Here is a 23645-nt window from a genome sequence, read left to right as displayed (position 1 = left end):
TCTGTAAACAAAAATGATTATATAGAATATTGCATATATTGCCGATACTAGCTTGTCCTTGAAAACATGTATAGCCTTTATTTGATGGCATACTTTAAGCCCATAAATGCAATAATTTAGTTTGACTGACTGCATGATGGAAATGACTGTAAGGCTGGGCAGAGGGTGTGTAACTGAGGTTACAACATACTTTTCTGCAAACTGCATTTAGACAGGCAGGCTGACGGTGGCTGTGGCACGTTCCAGATGTTTGCAGCGCTGGGCGTGTATACTAAAGAGTCGGCTATTTTCAGCCACGGGGCACAGAAAGGAAATGAAAGGAGCAAAGTTCATGCGCACAGATTTCTGGGCCACAGAGAGGGTAATCAAACACCGCCGTCCAACGGCAATCACGTCTACTCGACACAATAGTGGCTTGCCTGCTGCTGGCACAGTCTTATCACAACACTCTCGCAGTCGGAGAGGTGTGAGATGAATGAGTAGGAAGTGGAAGACAGTGAGGAAGGGGAAGAGATGGATGGGGGAAGTGAGAGGGAGAGAAAGGCGGACAGAAAAAAGGAGCAGTTGGTACAAATTAAATCACAGGGTTGGTGTTGTTTGAACCAAGTTTCCTTCATATTAGAACTCACCATCTGTTTGGAGGTGTGTTTTGGGTTTTGGAAAGTAGATCGATGTGAAATGAGCTGTGATGCAGGTCATATTTGTGGAATAAAACAGCCACTTCCAGGAAACATCAAACTCAAATGTCCACAGTATGTTTTTTGTCCTACAAAGACGAACTTACAAAATATTAACTCATTTAAATGTGCATTTTATCACCGTTTTATAAAGTAAAAATTTGTCCGCTGTCACTTAAATTATCTCAACCAAGTGAGAGCAGTTTGTAAGGACCAATTTCCATCCGAATGCAACACAAACACAAAATCAATTCACCTTGACACTGTACTGTCTAGTCGATACGCATCAGTTTGATGGCTCGGACACTTCACGATCCAGTCGTGGCTCTGAGATGGTTTAGGTGAGACAAAAACTGACGCCCGGTTCCATCTCTGCATTTCAAATAAATGATGCGACTCCCTTTAATGAAAATCTGTCAGAAAGCGTCTTCCTTCCTTCTTCACTGCTCTGCACTCACAGACGGAAAATTACCAAACTGTTGATAGATGGTTAACAGGTGCAGGCTAATTATGCTAATCATGGCAACAGCCAAATAAACTGATTGCCATGTTCATTTAAATGACAGCAATGTTCCTTTGGTGGCTAATTAAAGCAGGTTTGGAGAAAAGGAAACGAGGCGGCTGGGTTTCGGAGAGAGGGAGGCGTTTAAATAAAAGCCTACTCTGGGGTCTACTGTAATAAGCTGTATTTCATTGGTTTAATGATGTCATAATGAATTTCTAATGAAGGGGGATGGGTTAAGGTGCAAACGGAAAGTGTGGCGGTATGTGCACGAAACCATAGATTTTACATCTGCAAAAAGAGTGCTAACAAGGGAGCAGGAGTTAATGATGTATGTGGCATCGGGTGCTCCTGGAAGAAATGTGTAAAGTAATGAAAATAAAAATTAGTAGAGGACATCAAGCAGGTTATGTGCTCCATTTGTTTTAATACTGGCTCCAATCGGAAGGGGAAAGAAGGTTCTGAAGGCGCTATTACTTTTTATCAGCACAAGGACCCGACAATCTCTATCTCCCTTTTTCCTGTGACCCGGCAAAAGGCATCATTAGTGGAACCAGAGGCCACAAGAGTTGACCTCTGGGTCCCCTGACAGCCAGTGTGGAGGTAGAAAGGTGAATAAGGTCTGATTAATGTTTATAGAAGCAGCAGGTATTGAAAACCCCTCAGCTTACCCTTTACACCTTTGTCTTTATTCTATTTTGAACTCATAACTGTTAGTGTTAGCACTTTTTTGTCAGCTACCAGGGTTTTGGCACATATAATTAAAATTATATTTATTTTTAATTCAAATTTAGTTACATTTAATATACAAATTCACAGCAAAAGCCATCTAAAGTAAAAATAAATAAATAAATAAATAAATAAAATACTAGTAAATAAAAATCAGGGGGAAAAAAAAAACATACAGGTCCAATTTAAATCAAATTACCGGTACAGACAACTCAATTCATCATATTAAATCCAATGTCTTCTGATACAATTTGAAAATAACTCAGATTAAAATGGATTGTAATTTGAATTAAAATACACAAATTTTCAAGTCAACCCATTTATAAAGCAACACAATTAGGCCTGTTGCGATAAACAATAAGTCAATTAATCGCATGATAAATGAAAATTATTGACCACATTTTAATTTATCGGCTTTATTGTTTCTTAGTGTCTCTCTCTTTCTACTGGAGACACTGGATGACAAAAGGCTCAACTCCAGTGCTCTTCACTGACCCCTCCCTTTCTCTTTTCTCTTTAAAATCTGTTTTAACCGTCCAAAATTGCGTTTTTGGATTGTTTAAAGCAGCTGAGCTTAGAAGCTAAGCTATGAGCTAACTTGTTTATTTATTTTTTATTTAAAAGCTTTGTGTGAAAAATGCTATGCAAAAGAGCTCAAACCACACCGAGCATCTCCCATTTTGAGAACGAAAAAAAGGAAGGAGAGACAGCCCGTGTCATGTCAAGGGGCCTCCCACCCATTTTTCTTAAAGAAACACGCTGCTCGCTCCCTCACTAGCCATCCTTCGGTTCAAACAGTTTTATACTACCATCCGGTGGTTGAAAAAAGGTACTACACACAAAACAAATTAACCAACATTTATTCTTAAATTTGACAATAATTACTAATTATTGTCAAATTTCAAACAATATTATCATTTATCACAATAATTTCTGAGACAATTAATCGCCCAGCAATATTTGTTATTGTGACCGGCCTAAACACAATACATTACAACCTAATTTAACAAAAGGAAATGAACATTAGTAAGAAGTTCTCCAATCATCAAATCAGATTGGATCTTTGCAAATATATATTTTAGTTTTATTTTTTAAGACCAATAGTGTTATTTGGGACAGAGTCCTCCATCAATAAAAGCTTAACTCTTTATTTTACATTTATGTTTCTTTAGTGAGTCACAGTTGGTTAAAATGTTTACATGTGTTCTAGTGTTTGAATCTAAACTGTATATTGGAGACATGATAAAGACAACACGTTACATGTTATTACTAAGCTATTCTTTCAACTTTGTACAAGCTGAATCTGAAGTATCAAGACCTTTAAACAAAAGCTGTCCAACACAACACAGAAAACCACCCAGAGGCAGTCAAGCAGCTTTTTTCTCCCCTTAAAATTTAACATTAGATGCATTACCTTTCACAGTGGTCAATGGCAATGCAATAACGCCTCAATCAATGGTGAGGCTGAAAAGTCACCATAATGAAGTTCCTATGATGAAATTCAAATGGACACAAGGATAAAAATTTTTATCCCATTTTGCCAGAATTATTTCAGAAACTTAATGGGACATTTACCTACATTGTTTATCTTTTTGCCTTCTTTTAAACATTGTGTCATGTGATCAGAGGCTTGTTGCTCCAACTATAGATTGTCAAAATGAAGACCAATGACGAAAAAAAATAGGAGATGGATTGTACAATTATTAGGACTGAGTTGTATAAAAAGCTTGATTAGGATATGTACACTCAAAAACTGTCAAAAGAGCAAGATACTGCAAAGATGAACTGTGGGTAATAAAAGCATATATTCAAACTCTGATTATGAAGCTTTTTTTTATTTACTATGTATGCTACATTAGAGGGATCTATGCAGTTCAATATATTATAATGTGATGTTCAGCCTTAATGGAAAATCAATGGCGAGACAAGACCGCCACCGCTGAGACTATACTAAAGCAATTTCTAAATTGACATATGGAGGGCCTTTGTGATTGATTCTGACTGCTGTTGGATTTTAATACCATTCACTGCGAGCTCATTGACTGTCAGACATCGTCTTGTGGTTTATCTACAAACTGCCAAGTGAGTCCTTGTCTCCTTTTTCTTCTCACTCATCCTTTTTTCCCTGTCCTTTTACAGCCATTTGTCTCAGTTCATGCCGGGGAGAGTGGATAAGTTGAATTACACCAGATATTATAGATAAACGAGCAGAAGACTTTCCAACGATGCATCCTTGTTGTCATCGATCTTATAGGATGCAATTTAGTTTATTTATACTTCTTCTCTACATAATATCTTTACTTTGTACAATGACAACATGTTCATTCACCTGAAATTTTTAAACAAGTGGGACTGCATCAGCTCTCATTATGGAAATCAAAGAAAGCCTGCTATTTGTATTAATTGTTATACAACTTGCAAATAATTATATATTTTAATAACACTAAATAGATCATCAGTGCCACCCACCAGTGGTAATTGTACTACACCATCTCAAATCTGCTCAGGTACTGATTCTAGAGTCCGAGTATATTCTCACTTAGTAATGCATTGCTAGTATTGTTCATAATGAACATCTCTGGCAAGTCCCTTAATACCAGGTGAGAGAGTCCCAAAAAGGTGTTGGGTATGAAAACCTGCTTGACTTTTCAAGACCCTTGCTGGGAAACTTCACAAGGCCAAGATGCTCATTCAAAATGATAAAAGTTTATTTTATTTTATTTTTTATTTTTTAGCAAATAAAATACACTATATGGACTAGAGCCCAACCAATATATTGGCAGGGCTGATATTTTAGGTCGATATAGCCATATGGGGACCTGTTGATCTGTGATAATTGTCCCTTTAGACGCAGATAAAAACAGTTCTAATTTCCACCCCTCAAATGCTGTGAATCAGCCATAATTATACAAAGCATCCAGCAGAGGGCGCATGCAGACTGCTTTCAAGTCATGGCTGTTCACTTAAGTTTCACTTTCATTTTCAGCACTGATGAAACAGGGAGCAGTACTGCGTGGTGTATTTTCTTGAACAGAACATGGTAAGTTTATTTAAACTGATTTGTAAAATAAATTTAAAAATCAACAATAAATTATCTTTAATCCTCCAATCCGCTTGTCATTAGCTACATGCTTCTCAAGTTAGCAAGCTAACGCTAGTGTTCAGTTGCACTGCCTTCACGACATTAGCCCTGTTTCAATAGTTATAGCAAACGAGTCCTGTCAGATTGAGCTTCTAGTTTGTGAGGGCATCCAGTGTTAATATCATTATCTTTGTTGTCCTCAATGAAATGCATTGTTTGTCTGAAATCTTAACTTCTCTGCAAAAAAAAACAACAAAAACACAGCTCTAGTCATTACTAATTAGGCCTTCACCATACATGACTGACTGTGTAAACAATGAACAGGGAAGGGCATTTTTTTATTCATTTATATTTTTGAAACACACTTGATAACTTAATGGTGAATAGTGGAGGATAGAAAATGTGAACGCAGATTAGCAAGACTGTTTTTATGACCAGTGCACCACTTGTAAACTTCCTGTGGGACTAGGTATAGAGTGGATCTGATTAGCTTAGCTTCACGTTTGCTAACAGCTGTGCTAAATAAACAAGCCCCGCTCCACTCGTTGTTTTCTTAAAATTCTTGGGGGTGGACAAAGCCATTATATTGGTTATTGGTGGTCGCCTTTCCCACCCAATATTGGTATCACCAATAGTCAAAATTTCCATATTGGTCGGGCTCTAATACGGATATGTAAAGAACATTGAAAATGTATTTTTCATTGTATGGTGCCTTAAGCTTCAATCAGTGACTGAGGTTAGATAGGTGACCTTTAGGTGTTGCATCAAATGCTCATCAAAATGCTGGTTCGCCTGAACATTTCAATACCCAGATACATTTTAATTTGATGAGATCAAATTGGGTGGGGAGACATACCCAGCAAATAATAGATAACCACAATGTTCACTGAAAACACTTCTCTTATCTTTGCCAAGCGTAGCTTCGAGCTGTCTACTGCAAAAACTCGGTCAATCTAGTCAAACCAGATCTTATCATAAAAATACCTCATGTTACACAAGTGATGTGGCACAGCTCTGAGTGATTATCAGAAACATAATTATGTTTCCTTTCGCGCTGTGTTTTTTGGTGAATACACTGTGGTGTTCAGAGCTTGTGTTTTAGTAAAAAACGACTAGGAAGATTTTTTGCCTTACCTTGCCGAAGTCTCTCACGTCGAAAAGGTCAAATGGGTCAAATAGTTCACAGTTCCGCAAGCCAAACTTGTCATGACACACCTTAAGAAACGTCCGGATGTTCTTGAGACACAGAAACTATAAGGAAAAAAAAGGAGAGGGAAATGTTTTAAGCTTTAAAACGTGTTGGTGTGGTCATTCATTAGTGGATTCAGTACATTTTACATAAGAGAGTTTAATGAGCATATATAAACAAGGAGGATTTTAAAACATCTTGTTCTACCAGTCTGTTTAACATTTCCCATCAATGACAGGAATCTTGAAAATACCTTTATGTTTTAAGTACTTTCCTCCTTTTGCAATGGTTATTATTCAAAACCTCTACACCAGAAGGTGCTCCTGGGTTTGACAGACTATCATTCAGATTTAGACAAGGTGAGCCACAGAGGAGCTGATCTCTTGACACGCTTTGAGCAAACAAAATGTCCTAAAACAAGCCCACTGGCAAAGACCTGCCTCAAGGCACAGTCAGTTTTCCACAATGACCTCAAGCTGAAAGGTCACATGTCTGTCAATCAAACAAACTCACTCAGTTAGGGAAGGATTGTGAATCATTAAAATACATTTTCTATTTCAAGTAAGACATTCAGGAAGAGGAACAAGAACAGACAACGTAAAGCCTTTACACATCGAGTTTAAGTGGCACATATTGTAATTTATTAAAGGAAAAGTAAAGTGCTATGTGTTGTCATCATTGAAAAATTCCATACAATGGCAAAATTAGTTATTGGCATTAGGGATGCATCGATTCACTTTTTTTTTTTTCACTTCCAAACCGCTACCTGCTGTTTAGCATTGCCCGATACCGATCCAATACAGAAAAACAGTGCTGAATTTAAAAAAATGGCTAAAGCATATCATCTGGACCCGTTTCTGAAACAGGTCCAGATGACACGATTTAGCCATTTTTGTTGTCTACCTGGATGTTTGAGCTTACAAACCAAGTGCTGAATTAACTTAAAACATTTGTTTTGTTAAACGCAGACATGAATGTACTGAATTACAAATTTATTGAAAACTCTGCACCAGAACAGCACACAAACACACCAAGAGCTTCACAAGCTTGGCCAAACATGTAAAAACAACACAACTTTCATTTGTTCAGTCAGTATGCTAGCGTGTCACGTCACGCATAGAATTAGTGAATAGATCTGCCCAGTCATGGGTCGCCATTGTCACCAATACCTGATCCAGATGTTTTTCGATATCTGTACCGATACCGATACTGGTATAGGATCAGTGCATCTCTAATCGGCATTTAACCCATCGCACCTGGGATACACCCAGGTGGAGGAGTGGGCAGCTATGTCAGTGCCTGGGGGATTAGGTGTCTTTCTCAGATACACCACGACATGTGGGAATGGCTGGGGATTGAACCTGGGACTTTTGGGTCTCAGGTCAGCTGCCCTACCTCTACTCCATTAGTTAACTGTTCAGTATTAAATGTTTTATAATGCATGTAAACATAAAATTGACCCCTACCTTTGGACAAGTTAAGCATGTATTTATTTTCATGTATGACAAATCCCCATGATTTGTAATTCATTAATGTCAAAGGAGTGTCTAAAATTATTTTGTCTGAAGCCAAATAAGTTGGAAGACAGCATCCAGACTGATAAGCAACCATTGTTTTTCCACTAAAAATGCAATTCCTGTAGCTGTTTCAACACTAGCAACATAAATGAGCAAATACAGTACACACTTGAAAACAATAGTCTTTCTAAAAGTAAAAAGTGAGTGATCTGTTTCTGCCCCAAATATTGATGGTCTCAGTTTGTAAAATATGCCCGAGCAGAGAGAAACCTTGAGCACTGTTGCACAGATTCATTCCAGCAGTATTATAACATAATTGAAAATCATACATGCTGCCATCTCCCATCTTTCTGTGAACCAAGAACACATTACCTAGCATGCAAATCCCGATGCTGCTGTGATCCTCGCTTTCAGCTCTGCATATGAGCGATACGAGCTGATGGCCAGAGAGGCAGATTGCACTCAAGTGATTTGAGGGTGAAAGAAAGAGAGTCTATATAGAACAAAATGCCTGATTGCCTTGATTCTGCTGAAAGCTTTGACAACATACTTCATCTTGGTAATGGCTGTTGTGTAAGACTGGCAGTACAGCCAGCAGCCTTCCAAGCCATATTTCAAGTTGAGTTAATGTTAGCATGCCATAAAGACACAGATAACAGCACTAGACAGTGTTCAGGTATGGACAAAGGCTGATTGCCAATTCACCTCTTTCTCCTACCTCTTAGTCCTACCCTCTATAATTTGCACATTTAAGCCGGGTAAGCCTTAAAGGAAGCAGAAGGCCAAAACTAAATTGTCACAAGCAATGTATTATCTAGTTTAGTAGATGCTTTTATTTAGTTCAAAAGTCAACTGTACTAAAAACCAAAGCAACTGTCATATTTCTCCATTAAAATATAGACTTTTTAAGACACTATGACAATTTCAGCAGTGCAAATTTGTTTTGATGCAGTCCAATGTATAGCTATTGGTTCTATTTTCAAGTCTAAAGCACAAAAAATTACTAAAATCAGGGTTGTATTCCATTGTTACAAGTATTTTATTGTCACAGCAACATTGGCATATTCTGATGTACTTTGTGCCCCCATTGACAGCGCTGTATTTCTCCATTACTATTTTTTTCCAAGTTATGACAACTTATGCAGTGTGTGCTATGAATCTAAATTACCAAGCATAAAAATAGCAAAAGTGCTTTTGTTTTTCCTCATTTTTTATTGTCATATTGTATATTTGTATTGCACATAGTTTGGAGTCTGAGCTGAGCTGCTACAAACTTCGCTCCGTGTCCAGAAGTGGCAGAGCTGCGTGGGTTGTGGGGGATTTGTTAGGAAAGGCGCTCAGTTCTGTTGACATGGTGGGACATCCTCCTTGAATAATGGTAGGGTTTTGCCCCCATCCTAAGGCACTAATTAGCTTTCACAAAGCAAAAACCTCAGTGTCGCCAGTTTCTTGGTATTTTCTGATATTTCAGGGAGCCTCCGAGGGCCACACCTGAGAGCCCTGCTGACTCATTCTCATTCACGCAGGCACATCAGCTCCATCTCCGTGTCACCGGCGCGAACCCCATAAGAGAGCCACACCAGCTATAGTAAAGCAACGCAATTGGTCGGCGAGGCAAAGTGACATTTGCAGTGTGGCAGTGGAGGTTATCGTGCCTGCAGATCCACTCAGCTTATTTTCCCAGCCCAGATATGAAAAGGTAACATTTGCTGGAGTGGTCTGGAAACGTGAGAGAAAGAAAGACAAAGGGCGCTGCAGATACGGATCAGGAGGAGAAAGATGTGTTTGACATTCTTATGTGTGTTTGGCGATATGAGAGCTAGCGTAAGGTTAGGATGAGTTGGAGTGATATAACAAAAAATAAGAATCGTAAAAAATAAACAGAATTTGTAGAGTGGGGAGTGTTAGTACACGCAGGAATAAACTACCGGTAGTCAACTCTTTGGGCTGAGTCTGCCTTGGAACAATCAATCTGCAGGAACCTCTGACATCCAAAGCTAAGGGCAACCCACCCACGCTTTTTTGTTTGTTTTGTCTTGCAGATAATTAATTTACACAGGAAATACCAACAAGGAAATTAAATGATTTTGGTTTTAAAAGCTTCAAGAAAAAAAAAATGTTTGAACAAATTACAAAAAAAAAAATATATATATATATATATATATACTCGTATTTAAACAAGTAAATGGTTATTTTCTAGTTTTGGCTCTCATAGCAAACTGGTTGATCCACTATGAGAAAGTGCTATTTATAAGACTGAGTTTATTGCAGCTCAGACTGATGAAGTCTTTTGGATAAAAGGTGAAACGTTTCAAAAACAAGAATCCGTCCAGAAGACCTTTTACTTAGTTAGATTTTTCTAACTGGATTATTGAGCATGCATCAGGAACTTATTTAAGTGTTTAAGACAATGCACATTTTATAATTTGAAGTGGATTCAGGTTGCTTTTATTAATATTTTTATCATAAGCAAGGAACGTGTGCAATGCTTGATGGACATTCACTTAAAAAAATACATTCTCTGAAAGTAACTGTTTATTAAATCTCTTTTTTCCGCCAACAGATTCATCAAGTAGCGATAAATGCAACTAACGTTGCAGAGAATGTAAACATTGAATTTTCTTTTTTATTCTGCTTCTTCACAAAAACAATTAAATTAAATAAAAATACAGGATCTCATGATTTCTTTGTTGTATAAAATAATGACTTCTTTGTGGTGTTTTTATGATTAAAGCATTGCAACAGAGGTCTACCGCACAAGAAGAAGCTGTACAAATGTGGTTTCTTTTTTTCTTGTTTTAAGACCAATTACTATGGCTTTTATACTTTTGTGTCCCAAAGAGCAGTGTCTGCAAAATAATTATTTTCACATGACAGAAAAACAAAAGATAAAAAATAAAAGTAGAGATGCACGATATTATCGACATGGTATCGATATCGGCCGATATTAGCGATAAGGTTAAATATCGGCCATTCCTTCAAAATAACACAAATATAAAAGGCACTGTTATATTACATATATATATATATATATATATTAATTATATATATTTAATTTCAAAAAATATAGATGTTCATATATATAAAGGTGCTGTTTTTGTATGACAACCCAATGACAAGGATGCCTGCAATGCCAGCACAATGTTATGACTTCGTATGCGCAGTAGAGTTTAGATTTGTGAAAATTTACAAATGTGCACTGTTCGAGTGTTGTCACTGTGTTAGAGAGAGTAAATGCCATGAATAATTTTTTGGTCATGTTTTTTTGTGAAGTTAAAGGAATAATAATTGTTCATCTACTATAGTTAACTTAAATAGATGATATATTGATGGATAAATATGGGTTTAGTTGTTATACTGTATGCATGGATTATACGTGTAATGAATGTAAGATTATGTAAGTGGTTAAGGAGTGGGAATTGTGATAAGTTTATACTTCTACCCACTCCCTTGAATATGTAAAACAAAAAGTTTTGACATTCTGCTTCATGCTATGTATATAAATATATATATATAGATATTTTTTTTTTTTACATATTCAAAAAAATAATAAACTAAACTAAATTTGACATTAAACATAATCCAAGTTGAAGTGTTTTATCATTTTCAGACCCCTTTTTGGTATCTGCATTTGGTAGCAGGCCAAACTGACAAAGACCATGCACAATAATGTATTATTTTAATTCCACAGCAGAGAAAGCTATCTAATCTCTGTAAGTAGGTCTAGGGAAAAAATATTGGTATTGGTATCGGTTATTGGCCAAATAAGTTTTAACATATCGGATATCGACCAAAAATGCAATATCGTGCATCCCTAAATAAAAGTAATAATCTCTACTTGCAATCTTGCAAATATGCGTATTTGTAAATGTACAAGCGCTTTCATGCATTTCTCTCATTTGAAGCACCAGACTGGACTCTTCCATATGGATCATCTATAAAACAAGTGCTATAATCAGCACCAACTTTATATCTTAACGATCAATAGGAGGGAGTAAAAGAGGAAAACATGAAGGCCTGGAACAAAAATCAAGAAGTGAATTGAAAAAAAAAGTGAGCAGATAAAAAGACAAGTGATCCAAGCTTTAGTCCAGCTGCAGGCTTGTCTCAAAAGGTGACTTGTGTGCTGCACTGACGAAGCATTTGGCTTAGCTGTTTGCTCAAGAGCACAGCTCTTTAAAAAGGCAGGCTTGTTGTCAGAGGCAGAGAGCGAGCGAGCGAGCAGACAAGGAGGAGGAAAGCAGCAGAGGGGCAGAGTCAGGTAACAAAGATCCATCACAAACCCTGACAAGTCCCTCTACTGTATCTGCACGCTGCATCACACAGAGATGAATGCATTATTCCTGGGAGGATGGTCCTTATCTGCACACATGCTCACATCCAAGGAGGTACAAATTGGAGCTTCCTCCTGAAACTCGAACAGCAAATTAAAGAATGATGTGTGAAAAGTGCAAGGGTGGGGTACGAAACAGCATGGTTTATTTTTCCAAAGTCTAGCTCTTTGCTGTCAGGAAAGATGGGGAATGAGGAAGTGAAAGTCAAAAAGGAATGCAATTTAGAAGATAGAAAATGAAAAAGAAGATGGAAACTGTATAAAATAGTTCTTAAGCTAACTGTGAACCACAATCAGTCCAAATATTGTGTGAATTAAAATAGCAAACTGCAAGCTGAAGTCAAAAAAAGATAAGAGCTGCTCAAACGCAACTATGTTTCTAAGAAAGACAACATAACAAGGTTTGCAAGCACTTGTCTCACCTTATGTCCCAAGGCAGTCATAATACTTCCATTATCTTAGGAAATAAGCTATTAGTGATAATCCAATTACACAGATTAAATCATTACAAAAAGAACAAAATAATAATAATGTTGCCATCTATTTCAGTCATTCTCCCAGGAGAAGCATAATGTCACTGGTGCAGGTGCTGTTTTGTTAATAAAGAAGAAAGAAGCAGTTAGGAGACCCAGCAAAGTGAGGTGACTCAGACAGATGATCAGCTACTCAGACAGCTAGTCAGAGAATTCAAGTCAATGAAAGAGACTGATGTTTGTCTTGAAACTGTGGAGAAGCAGACTTCGCTTCCCACAAATCCACACAAAAGCACCTCTGGCTGTGTCTATAGGTGAATCACCAAGAACATAAAAAGGGGGCTTTCAGTAGGTGATGGAGTGGCAAAAACATGAACTTGAATGAGCAACAGAGAAGGCTGGCTCAGCGGACTCTGGCTGTCCAACAAGTAATGGCAAAAACAGTAACTGGCACCGACCTTAGGCTTCCTCGTTCAGCTAGAAAGGGTATAATAATAGGTCAAATGGTTCTGCAGTGTCATGTATTTTGCCTGTTCTGATCAGAACACCCAGGTCCAATGTATAACAAAGTTGTAAGTCATACATTCATTATACATTCTCAATAGATATATCTATACCAAAATAACACCTAGGTCCACTACTTTATTTTCACCCCTTTTCCAAAATGATGTGACTTTGACAATGTGTACAACGGACACATTGTCAATAAAAAAGGTGTATAAACTAGAAAAAGAATATTGTTTTATGTAAAAAAAAACATAGTAATTACACTTTGTAAATGTTTATACAGCATCTGCAAAGTGATGAGCACAGGGGCCCCAATGTTCTGCATCCAGGTCACCCACTTGTTTAAGTCCATCTATCCTTGCATTATCTTCCGCTTGTGCCCAAGTCAGGTCGTGGGGGTAGCAGCTTGAGCAGGGAGGTCCAGACATCTCTTTCCACAGCCACCTCTTCCAACTTTTCTGGGGAGATTCTAAAGTGTTCCCAGACCAACTGAGACGTAGGCTCTCCAGGGTGTCCTGGGTCTTCCCCGGGATCTCATCCCAGTTGGACATGCCCAAAGAACCTCCCTAGGGAGGCACCCAGGAAGCATCCTTACTAGATGCCTGAACCACCTCAACTGGTTCCTCTTGATGTGGAGGAGCAACGTTTCTACTTCAATTATCTCCAAGACAATTGAACTTCTCACCCTATCTCTAAGGAAGAGTCCAGCCACCCTGCAGAGGAAACTCATTTCACCCTCCTGTATCCACAATCTCATTCTTTCGGTCACTACCCAGAGTTTGTGACCATAGGTGAAGGTCACGAACCCTTCCTCACTGACTGGTTTAAGTCACTGAGGCAACAGGCCCTGCTCCTGCATATTACAGAAGACACTGCATGAATTATACATCGCAATAGTATGCAAATGTGTTCATCGTATCCTATTAGCCCCAAAAGCCTGTAAGTAGTTATGGACTGAGTGCAGTGTTTAGTCTGGTACAACCCTTAGCAGCTTTGTTAGTGAGACCTACGTGGTTCGTGTTAAATGATGGAAGTAAAATAGGCTAAGTGAGGTTTTTTTACTGAGGTTAATCTCCATTACAAAAGAGGATCGTTCTGCTCCGAGTAAAGACTGTCACAGGAAAGCCACCATGACTGTAGAGAACAGCTTCATAATTAAATCCAGTCCACCTTTATTTTAACACTGGCTGGTCATCAAAACGCAAGCACTTTTGTAGAGCTGGGATCAGAGGAACGCAGCGTGAGGGAGAATGTATTAGTTGCACCAGTATAACATGCCATCAGCGACACGCTCACCACATGGAGGCATAGGTCATCCGTGAGACGGCAGAAGCAGTGAACATAAATGGTAAACTGGCAAGTGGACTGACTTTTATTGCACCTCCCTAGCCAATCAGACGACTCAAACCTTTTTACAGCACAATTTGTGCTTTCATTTACCTCCACACACACATTCATACAGCACTCTACTACATTTCTACAATGCTAATTTGATTAAATCATTCTGTAAAGTCTAATTGGCATTTCAAGTAACATTTGTACACAGATGGGGCTCAGGGATTCATTGCCAACAGGCGGAATCAAACTTCTCGCTCTCTCAGAGAACCACTGCTCCAACCATAGAGCTAAAATTGCCAAAAAAGATACCTCCCTGAAAGGTCAAAGCCTTTGTAAAGTTGAACTTAAATAGAAAGGTGACAAGATTAGTGCCAGGATGGTATTATTGGAATCCATAACCAAAGTACATACAGAGAGATAGTTAGACCACAAACCAATTTGGTCTGGAAAAATCTATAGACGATAAAGCCTCTCATTCAATGCCTACTTTCCAACAGATAAGCGTATAGTCGGGTAAAAAAAAAAAAAAAAAAACAACAACTGTTGTTGCAATAGATGAGCTGTATTTATACTCAGCAGAAAGTTTTCAGAGAAAGAAAACAATTCCTTAACGTGTGATGCTGTTAATGTACTGATTAAGGGCAGCTACGGCTCAGAACATTGACTTAAGGCTTGAAACATGGTTCAGGCTTTCTACATATGGTGTGGCTGTGAATCCGGAGTGAAGTAAATGTCATTGTACCTGTTCACTGAGGTCTACCAGGTTCCTCATCAGAAAAGTGCATGCAGCAACAGTTTTTGTTATTGAGCTGACTGTCAGCTGCAGTACATGGAGTAATTTACTGAAGACACAGCAGACAAAGAGGACAAAGAAGAAAATCACATATGCTTTGTTGAGAGATTACTTTGAGAAAAGTTACTGCAGGTGGCTCAGTTGGTAGAGCTGATGCCTCTCAGTGAGAAGGTCATCCGATCAAATCCTTCGGCTGGGATTCGATCCGGCCTTTCTGGGTGGAGTTTGCATGTTCTCTCCATGCATGTGTGGGTTTTCTCCAGGTACACCGGTTTCCTCCCACAGACCAGAAACATGCATGTTAGACTGATTGGAAACTTAAAGTTGTCCATGGGTGTGAGTAAGGGTAAATGGCTGTTGGTCTTTTTTGTCTCTATGTGTCCCTGTGATGGACTTGTGATCTGTCCAGGGTGTTCCCCACCTCTCTCACAGTGTCTGCTGGATACAGACACTAGTGACCCCCATGACCCATACGTGAAGAAGTGGGCAAAGATAATAGATATACGGATGGAAGAGATACTGCCATAAATTTGGGTTGTTCATCAACTAGAAATCAAATGGACATAAAAAACGTGTCAAATTTCAGGTAAGAAATCAGTCGAGCATCTTTTCTTCTTGCCTTTTGAGTAGGCGGTTGGCAAATTGGTGTAAGATTAGATGTCGGTGACAACTGTAGATCCCTGAGGGAAACGCTGTGGTGCGTCTGATGCACAGACCGTGAAAACAAAAGTGTGCCGGCACTTCAACAGACATTGAAGGCAAGCACAACCATGTTTTGAGATGAACTTGGTGCTACAAAGACGAGTAGGTGACGGTTCAACAGACAAAGTGAATTTTATTTTAAGTCTATGGATACATTTAAAGGGGCAACGAAGTCCAGCAATGGCTGTACTCTGCTAATATTTCCAGACACCAGGTCAAATGTGGATTTATCATATCGTTACTGGAGTCTATCGTCTTGTCTTTACACAAGGTGACTTTTTTATTCTGATGTCCTTTTACAGCTACTGTGCTTCACCAGCTTCATGACAGCTCATATATCAAGTAAACCGGCTCTGCATGGCTTGTGACAAAAAGGGGAAGTGTTTATTTATTTTAAAGTTAATATTTACAATATAGGAAAAAACATGAGCAAGTTAGACAAGAAAAAAACAAGAAAAAAATAGTGTTCACCATTACAACTTTAGTTCTGCTTGACCTGAGTTTTCAATTTCCAATGACCTTTACTGGTTTTTTGTTTTTTTCTGCCTCTACGGAAATATTAAGAATTAAAAAAAATCCTCTCTTATTTTTGCAGAATTCATTAAAACCACTGAATGACTAGCTTCTTAATGTTTAGTGACAAACAAAAATAGCCATATTTCACAGTGATCTAAAATAAATAATGATTTCAACCTAAAGATCATGCATGCTGTCAAGGTTTTTATTTCCAAATTCTCTTTCAAACCAACTGGGCACAGAGGATGCTGAAGATGTTTTTTTTTTTTTTTTGGCTCTTTCTCTGCAGCTATTAATACAAAGGGTAAAAAAACGACCTGCTTCGGATATCATCCATTAAATGGCCATTATTAGTTGTTATCATCCCCATACGTAGCGTTCAGACAGCCCCTCCTGTACCTCCTAGTAGGTTTAAAGGTACATTCTTATCGCTGATAATGTGGTCACATGCAGGGTCTGGGGTACGTTTTCTATGGGTATGGGGGTTAGGATTAGGGTCAGGATTAGATTAAGGCTCAAAGGTAAGGGGGTTAAGTTTAGGGTCAGTGGTCTGGGTCAGGTGTAAGGTTAGGTTTAGGAAAAGGGTTACATAAAGCTAACTAAAATACACTTCCGGTTTAACATGCGAGCCACGATGCATATTATCGACTACAAAAATGTCACGTTCAACCTACTAGGAGGTAGGAGAGACCAGTCTGAGCACTACCTAAGGGGATAATAACTAATAACGTCCATTTAATAGACTAATAGCATCTGAAACCTCTGTAAGTACCAGACATCTAGGACAAATCAAAGATGCTGAAACATCTTGAAGCAAAATACAGTCACCCAGGTTCTGCACACTCGGTGTAATAACACGTATCCTAAGGAATAGGCCATGCTGTTGAGACTCAGGAGGAGAATGTGTGTTTGAGACATTTCCTCTCAGGCTTAGCTGCAGACTCGAGGCGTGATGAATGTGAGAAGGAGGTCTGCCGAGAATCCTAGACACCCATGGATCGATGGCCAGGTAATTTATGAACGAGACCGATGAGGAAAAAGTCGACATCGATCTTTTTCTTTGGTGAGTTTCCTTCACAACTTAATCACTGTGGTGATTTAGACCCACATAAAATTCATACTCTGTAACTTCTTACCTCGGAAAACAAACGCTTACATAGAAAACGTCCACTTTATGTGAAATAGATCCTGACCGCAGTCATAGTTCATGTCACAGCTTTACTTAATGAAACTTTCACAAGAAAAAAAAAGTTGACGTTCCAGAATCTTTATGGATTTTTATGTTTTCGCAGAGCAGAAGTAAAACATTAGCTCTTAAATAACCCAAATTCATCTCACAAAGACTATACCGCACCACGGTGTAATGCACACAGTTGTTTCATAACTACCACAGTGCTTTTCCATGAAGTGCTATTCTCTGCACACATGCTCGTACGCACACAAACACCAAATAGGAAAAACAAAATCAAGTTATATAATACATTTTTTGGCCTTTTACTTTTATTGTGAAAGGGTTACAAAGCAGAAACTATGGTCGTAGGTGAGCTACAACATTTCTGCAAGAATTCATGCATAAGAATGAAAAATAAATAATAAAATAATGTCAGCTAGCAGAACTAGCAGCATTGTGGCTTAGTTCAGCTCATCCCTTTTTCTTTTAGTTCATTGTACTGTCAGTTATTGCTTTTTACTAATTAGCACTGTATGTGTATAATAAAATAAACAAGCGTTGTAATAAAGCCTTTGTGTCTGGTGGGATGGGATGCATTAATAATTACCAATAAATTATAATTAAATGAAACCATTATTTATAGGAACAGAGTGAATACAGCAAAGTACTGGTGAAACAAGAACAATAAAAAATGCTTGGCTGCAACTCAGGTTTTTATTTACTGTATTATTGTTTTGGGCTGCTTCTGATTATTGATACGGTTTGCAAAACCTTTACGTTGTACAGTAATGTTTCTCAGGTCTTATTACGAATAAAAATTACAAGCTGAAGCTGCACTGTTTAACAGATTTATTTCTACAACTACTTCAGAGCATTAAATTGCAAGGAAGTTTTTTTCAAGCAATATAATATATATACTATTTTAATTTTCTTTGCTGTGATATTGTTTCCAATATTTCATCATGTAGGCTACATACCATACCCATACCATACCACTTTATTTATAAAGCATTTAAAAACTGCAACAAGGCCAACCAAAGTGCTCTACAGCAAAAACAAACAAGCAAACAGGATAAAATACAGTACATAGATCCACAGAGGTAAAGATAAGAAACTAAATGACTAAAATTATAAAATGCACAAAAGTTAAAATGAACTCAAACTGTGTTGAAAGCCCGGGAATAAAAGTGAGTTTTTAAATGAGACTTAAAAACAGTGAGAGAGGGAGCCTGCATGACATGCAGTGGTAACTCGTTCCACAGTTTTGGACCTGCAACAGAGGAGGCCCTGTCACCTCTGAGCTTAAAGCGAGTGCCTGGAACCAATAAAAGCATCTGGTCTGCTGACCTCAGAGTGGGACATATGGCTGCAGCAGATCAGTGAGATAAGAGGGGGCAGAATAACAAAGAGATTTAAAAACATACAAAAGGATTCCAAAATGAATTCGGAAGTGAACCAGGAGCCAGTCAAGGGAGGCCAAAACCGGACAAATGTGCTCTCTTTTGCCTGCACCAGTTAAAAATTGGGCTGCAGCATTTTGAACCAGTTTCAAATGTGCAGTGAAAGTCTGACTCATTCCAAACAGAAGTGCATTGAAGAAATCCAGCCTGGTTGTAATGAATGCATGTATTATTGTCTCAAAGTAACTTTTGGACAGTATGGGCTTCGATTTAGAAAGTCGCCTCAATTGAAAATAACAGCATTTAACAAATGTGTTTACATGAATGTTTAGCTTCAATGAAGGGTCTATTTTCCCCTCCCAGATTAGTGGCACCCTGTTTGGGGCTAGAGAGGAAAGGTCGATACAGTGGTTCCTGAATGTGACATTAGCAGGTTTGTCGCCATAAACAATAAATCAATTAATTGCATTTTAAATGAAAACCATCAACCTCATTTTCATTTATCGGCTTTATCATTTCTTTGTGTGAAGAGATCTTCTACTGAAGACACTGGATGACAAAAGGCTCAACTCCGGTGCTCTTCACTGACCCCTTCCCTTTCTCTGTTCTCTTTAAAATCTATTTTAACTGTCCAACATTTAGTTTTCGGATTGCTAAAAACAGCTAAGCTGAGAAGCTAAGCTAAAAGGTCAACCTCGAGAAAAAAAACCTCCGTCTTGTCGAAGCTCCGAAATTCACGGTTGAAACCAGCACCTTTGTGCAAAAAGTTGTTTTTCTTTGCAAAAACAAGCTGAGAACTTGTTTACTGATTTTTATTAAAAGCTTTGTGTAACAAATGCTATGCAAAAGCACTCAAATCACACAGACTGTCCGCCATTGTGAGAATCGAAAAACAGGAACGCGAGACAGCCCATGTCACGTCAAGGGTCCTCCATTCCATTTTTCTTAAAGAGACACCCTGCTTGCTCTCTTACTATCCATCATTTGGTTCAAACAGTCTTATACTGCCATCCAGTGGTCAAAAAATGTACTACACACAAAAAATGTTCCTTTTTTTTTCTTAAATTTGACAATAATTATTAATTATTGTCAAATTTAATACAATATTATTATTTATCGCAATAATTTCTGAGACAATCGCCCAGCAAAATGTGTTATTGTGACCTAGCCATTAAATAGAAACAGGACTTCTGTCTACTGCTCATTAAATTTTAAAGAAATTAAAGCCATCCAATCCTTGGTGTAAACCAAGCAGTCAAGAAGTGGTTGGATAGAACGTGCACCAGTGTTCTTCAGAGGGAAGTAAATGTGACAGTCATCAGCATAAAATGAAAAGGGACGCCTTGGTGCCTGAAGTATTAAGTGATACATGAGGTGCCTCTGACAGGTTTCTTGTCTTCATCACAATATACAATTTGTATACTGTTCTTTCACACACATGATCATGCTAATTACTAACAGAAATTATCAACATTTATCATTTTACAATAGTACTTTATCACATTAGCAAAAGTACATTTGTGGAATCAAACTGTTTGATTTTTTTTTTTTTTAAGTCCTTTTGATTTCACATCAGATCGACTTTGTTTGAGTGGAGACCTCACAGCTCGGCTCATCACTGAGCCAGTCCGATCACTCCTGTAAACTGGATTATTGGTGTATTGTGCGCTGCTGCAAAGCTTCTTGAACTTGTGTTTATCTGAGCTGTACGATGATTAAAGCAGGACGGGCTCAACCCCAGAGTCGTTTAGGTAATTAGGAGGCTGTGCTTCGCGTTAACAGCGTTAGTCACGTTGGGGATAATCACCGCCATCAAGAGCTCGGAGCAGCTTCCTTCTGTCCCTGATGGGATCCTCATAACAAAGCAAAAGACAAACATCCTGTTTTAACAGCGCTTCAAGATTTAGGACGAGTTTATTCCTTCAAGTAGCTGCTGTAGTTGCAAACTGATGATTTAACATTTGAAGGTTAAGATGGGAAATTAAAGAAATCTGCAAATATGTTTCTTTAACTTAAGAATAGCTCCTATGATGTAATATTGAGTTATTTCCAACTTTAATTTTAGGGTTTTAGTAAAAGTACATATATTTTGATACCACACAGGTAACAGAAAATTGCATAAGCAGTTGAACATAGAAACAGACATTTTTCAAGCCTAAGATTTAATGATAATTTATGAAAAACATGATAGAGACATCAATTAGCAAATTAAAATATCTGTTACATTTTAAATCCGTTCATTGGTTCCATTAAACTTAGGTCCAGTCAAAGCAGCAATTTAATTTGGCATTGATTTATTGCTTACTTTATATTTTATTATGGGTTAATTATCCTCCCTGTCACTTAGACACCTAATTGGAAAGCATAAATATCAAGTTCTACCTTATCTATTACTTTTATTGGACACACTTTAGAATGAAAAACAAATGATCTATTTCACAGGAGATGATTTATGATTTCAATCAAACTTTCACACTATGAAACTAGGCTGTTCCAACACAACAGAAACTGTAAAAACACTATTATATGGGCAAAAATAATAATCATTTCAGGTTGTTATTTAACTTTGAACGTGTTGTTTTTAAAATCATTTTGATAGCAGCTTTGCACTCTGTGAATTTTTGGCCTCTGATCTGGTTGTTTTGAGGACAATCACCTCGTGCACAATAATTTAGGGCTGAACCTAAGAGATCTGCCAGCTTTGAGGACAGCATTTGATAACTTTTTTTTAAGGAAGTAACTGGGGGTCAACTTGAAGGCATCCATTCCAATTGATGCCTGCATCCCTCACATCTTCGGGTGAGACCACGTCCCTGTCTGTAACCTTGGGCTCAGTTTCCCTCCACCACCACAGGAAAGATTAGCAAGAACTGGAAGTTGCAGAAATTAAGATGTTGTTCTCCTTAGGAGTGACAAGGATGGATAGGATTAGGAATGAGGTCATCAGAGGTGCATCACAGGTTGAACAGGGAGATAAAGTTAGAGAGACCAGACTGAGATGGTCTGAACATGTCCAGAGGAGGGACAGTGGGTATATTGGTAAAAGGATGTTAGAAATGAAGCTGCCATGAAAAAGGCGAAGAGGAAATATATGGATGCAGTTAGAGAGGACATGGAGGTAGTTGGAGGAGAATGACTCGCTGTGGCGACCCCTGAAGATGGAAAAGCCGAAAGAAGAAGACGACGACCATGGGAAAAATTAGCAAGGGACTCGCTATGAGGCGACATTTCCTCGCTCAGTGCTAGCCTCCAGAGGGGACAGGATGTGACCGTCTATACAAGAAATATTTAACATCAAAATAATCTTTGATTTATGCTTTTGCTTCGTAAGAGCAACTGTTTCCATCCATCCATCCATTATCTTTACCCGCTTATTCCATTTTGGGTCACTGTGCGAGGGGCGGGGTACACCCTGGACGGGTCGCAAGCCCATCACAGGGCCACATAGAGACAAACAACCATTCACACCTAGGGACAATTTAGAGTTACCAATCAACCTAACATGCATGTTTTTGGTCTGTGGGAGGAAACCGGAGTACCCGGAGAAAACCCGTGCATGCACGGAGAGAACATGCAAACTCTACCCAGAAAGGCCCCTGGACCGGGGTTTGAACCAGGGACCTGCTCGCTGAGAGGCAGCTGCTCTACCAGTTGTGCCACCATGCTGCCATGAGCAACTATTTATTATTTTAAAAAAAAAAAAAGGTTTGTGACCTTGTTGATTTGTGTTAGCCCGCTAATTATCACTTGAAAAGAAGGAAACATATTTTTAGAATACCTTCCTTTGACAAGTCAACATTTTTGAAAAAATTGAAAAAATTAAAAATAAAGCACCTTAATTTATGCTTCAGCTCGACAGCTCGAGGTCAGCAAACCCTGTCCTCCGTCACGTTGCATCACAGGAGCACATTTAGTGCAGCCAGAGTCAACAAGACTGGAAGCGCGCTATCTGTTTATACTTCCACTGCAAATCACTTCGGAAAGCTTGTTGGCACTGTCGCTCACAATTAATCATCCTTGAGACAAAAATATTGTCTCAGCGGAAAGAGAGGAAAAACAGCTAAGCACCGGAAGGATACAGAGGTGACATGTGAGTTTTTGTTATTCTGAGCTTTACACAGAACAGAAGTCCTTCTCGTCTTCAAGACAGGTAATTATCCAGCGACATCATTCCTCCTGCTGTATCAAACAAAACGATCATAAATAACACACACCTGCCTCTGTGATCTTCTCTGAACCATTTTGGTTCGAATTCAATTAATTCCAAGCATATCTGTGACCCAGCTGTCCTGCCTGCTTCCAGACAAGATCTAAATCTGAGACATCAAACGGTATAAGAGTCAAAAAGGTTCAGCTCTTATCTTTAACGGCAGTTCAAGTGAGACAGAGAAGTTTGGAAACCAAAAAGGACTCAAAGAGCCTTGTCAGGCAGATACAGCAGCTGCGTCGGGATCAAACGTCCGGTTTCTGCCTTATAATCCACCTCAAGAGGAGTAAGGAGGGAAGAGGTGGGGGAGATGGAGACTGGAGAAGAGGGGAAGCTGCCTGCTGCACCAAGGAAAGCAAATGTTGATGGCTTTTTCAAGGCAAGGCGAGGTGACGCCAGCCCCTCCACCGCTCTCCAGACAGTCTGGCACACGGGCTGCAGGAGGAAACCTTTGGAAAGATCACAGCCCTGAGCCTCGAGCATGGAAAAACTACGTGTAGCTGTGTTCT

At 38.6% G+C, this 23645-nt stretch overlaps 1 protein-coding gene across 1 annotated transcript in view; it reads right to left on the bottom strand.

Moving 5' to 3' along the window:
* vav2 (vav 2 guanine nucleotide exchange factor) overlaps positions 1-23645 on the bottom strand; it is a 231569-nt gene that overhangs the window by 160460 nt on the left and 47464 nt on the right. The window contains exon 2 of the mRNA XM_037692064.1: positions 6125-6241. Within this exon, the coding sequence (XP_037547992.1) occupies positions 6125-6241 (117 nt within the window). The remainder of the gene's footprint in view (positions 1-6124; positions 6242-23645) is intronic.

The sequence above is a fragment of the Nematolebias whitei genome, chromosome 18 (assembly GCF_014905685.2).
Source record: "Nematolebias whitei isolate Nwh7 chromosome 18, NemWhi1, whole genome shotgun sequence".
NCBI classification, from domain to species: Eukaryota; Metazoa; Chordata; class Actinopteri; order Cyprinodontiformes; family Rivulidae; genus Nematolebias; species Nematolebias whitei.
This window is presented reverse-complemented; position numbering and strand designations above follow the sequence as displayed.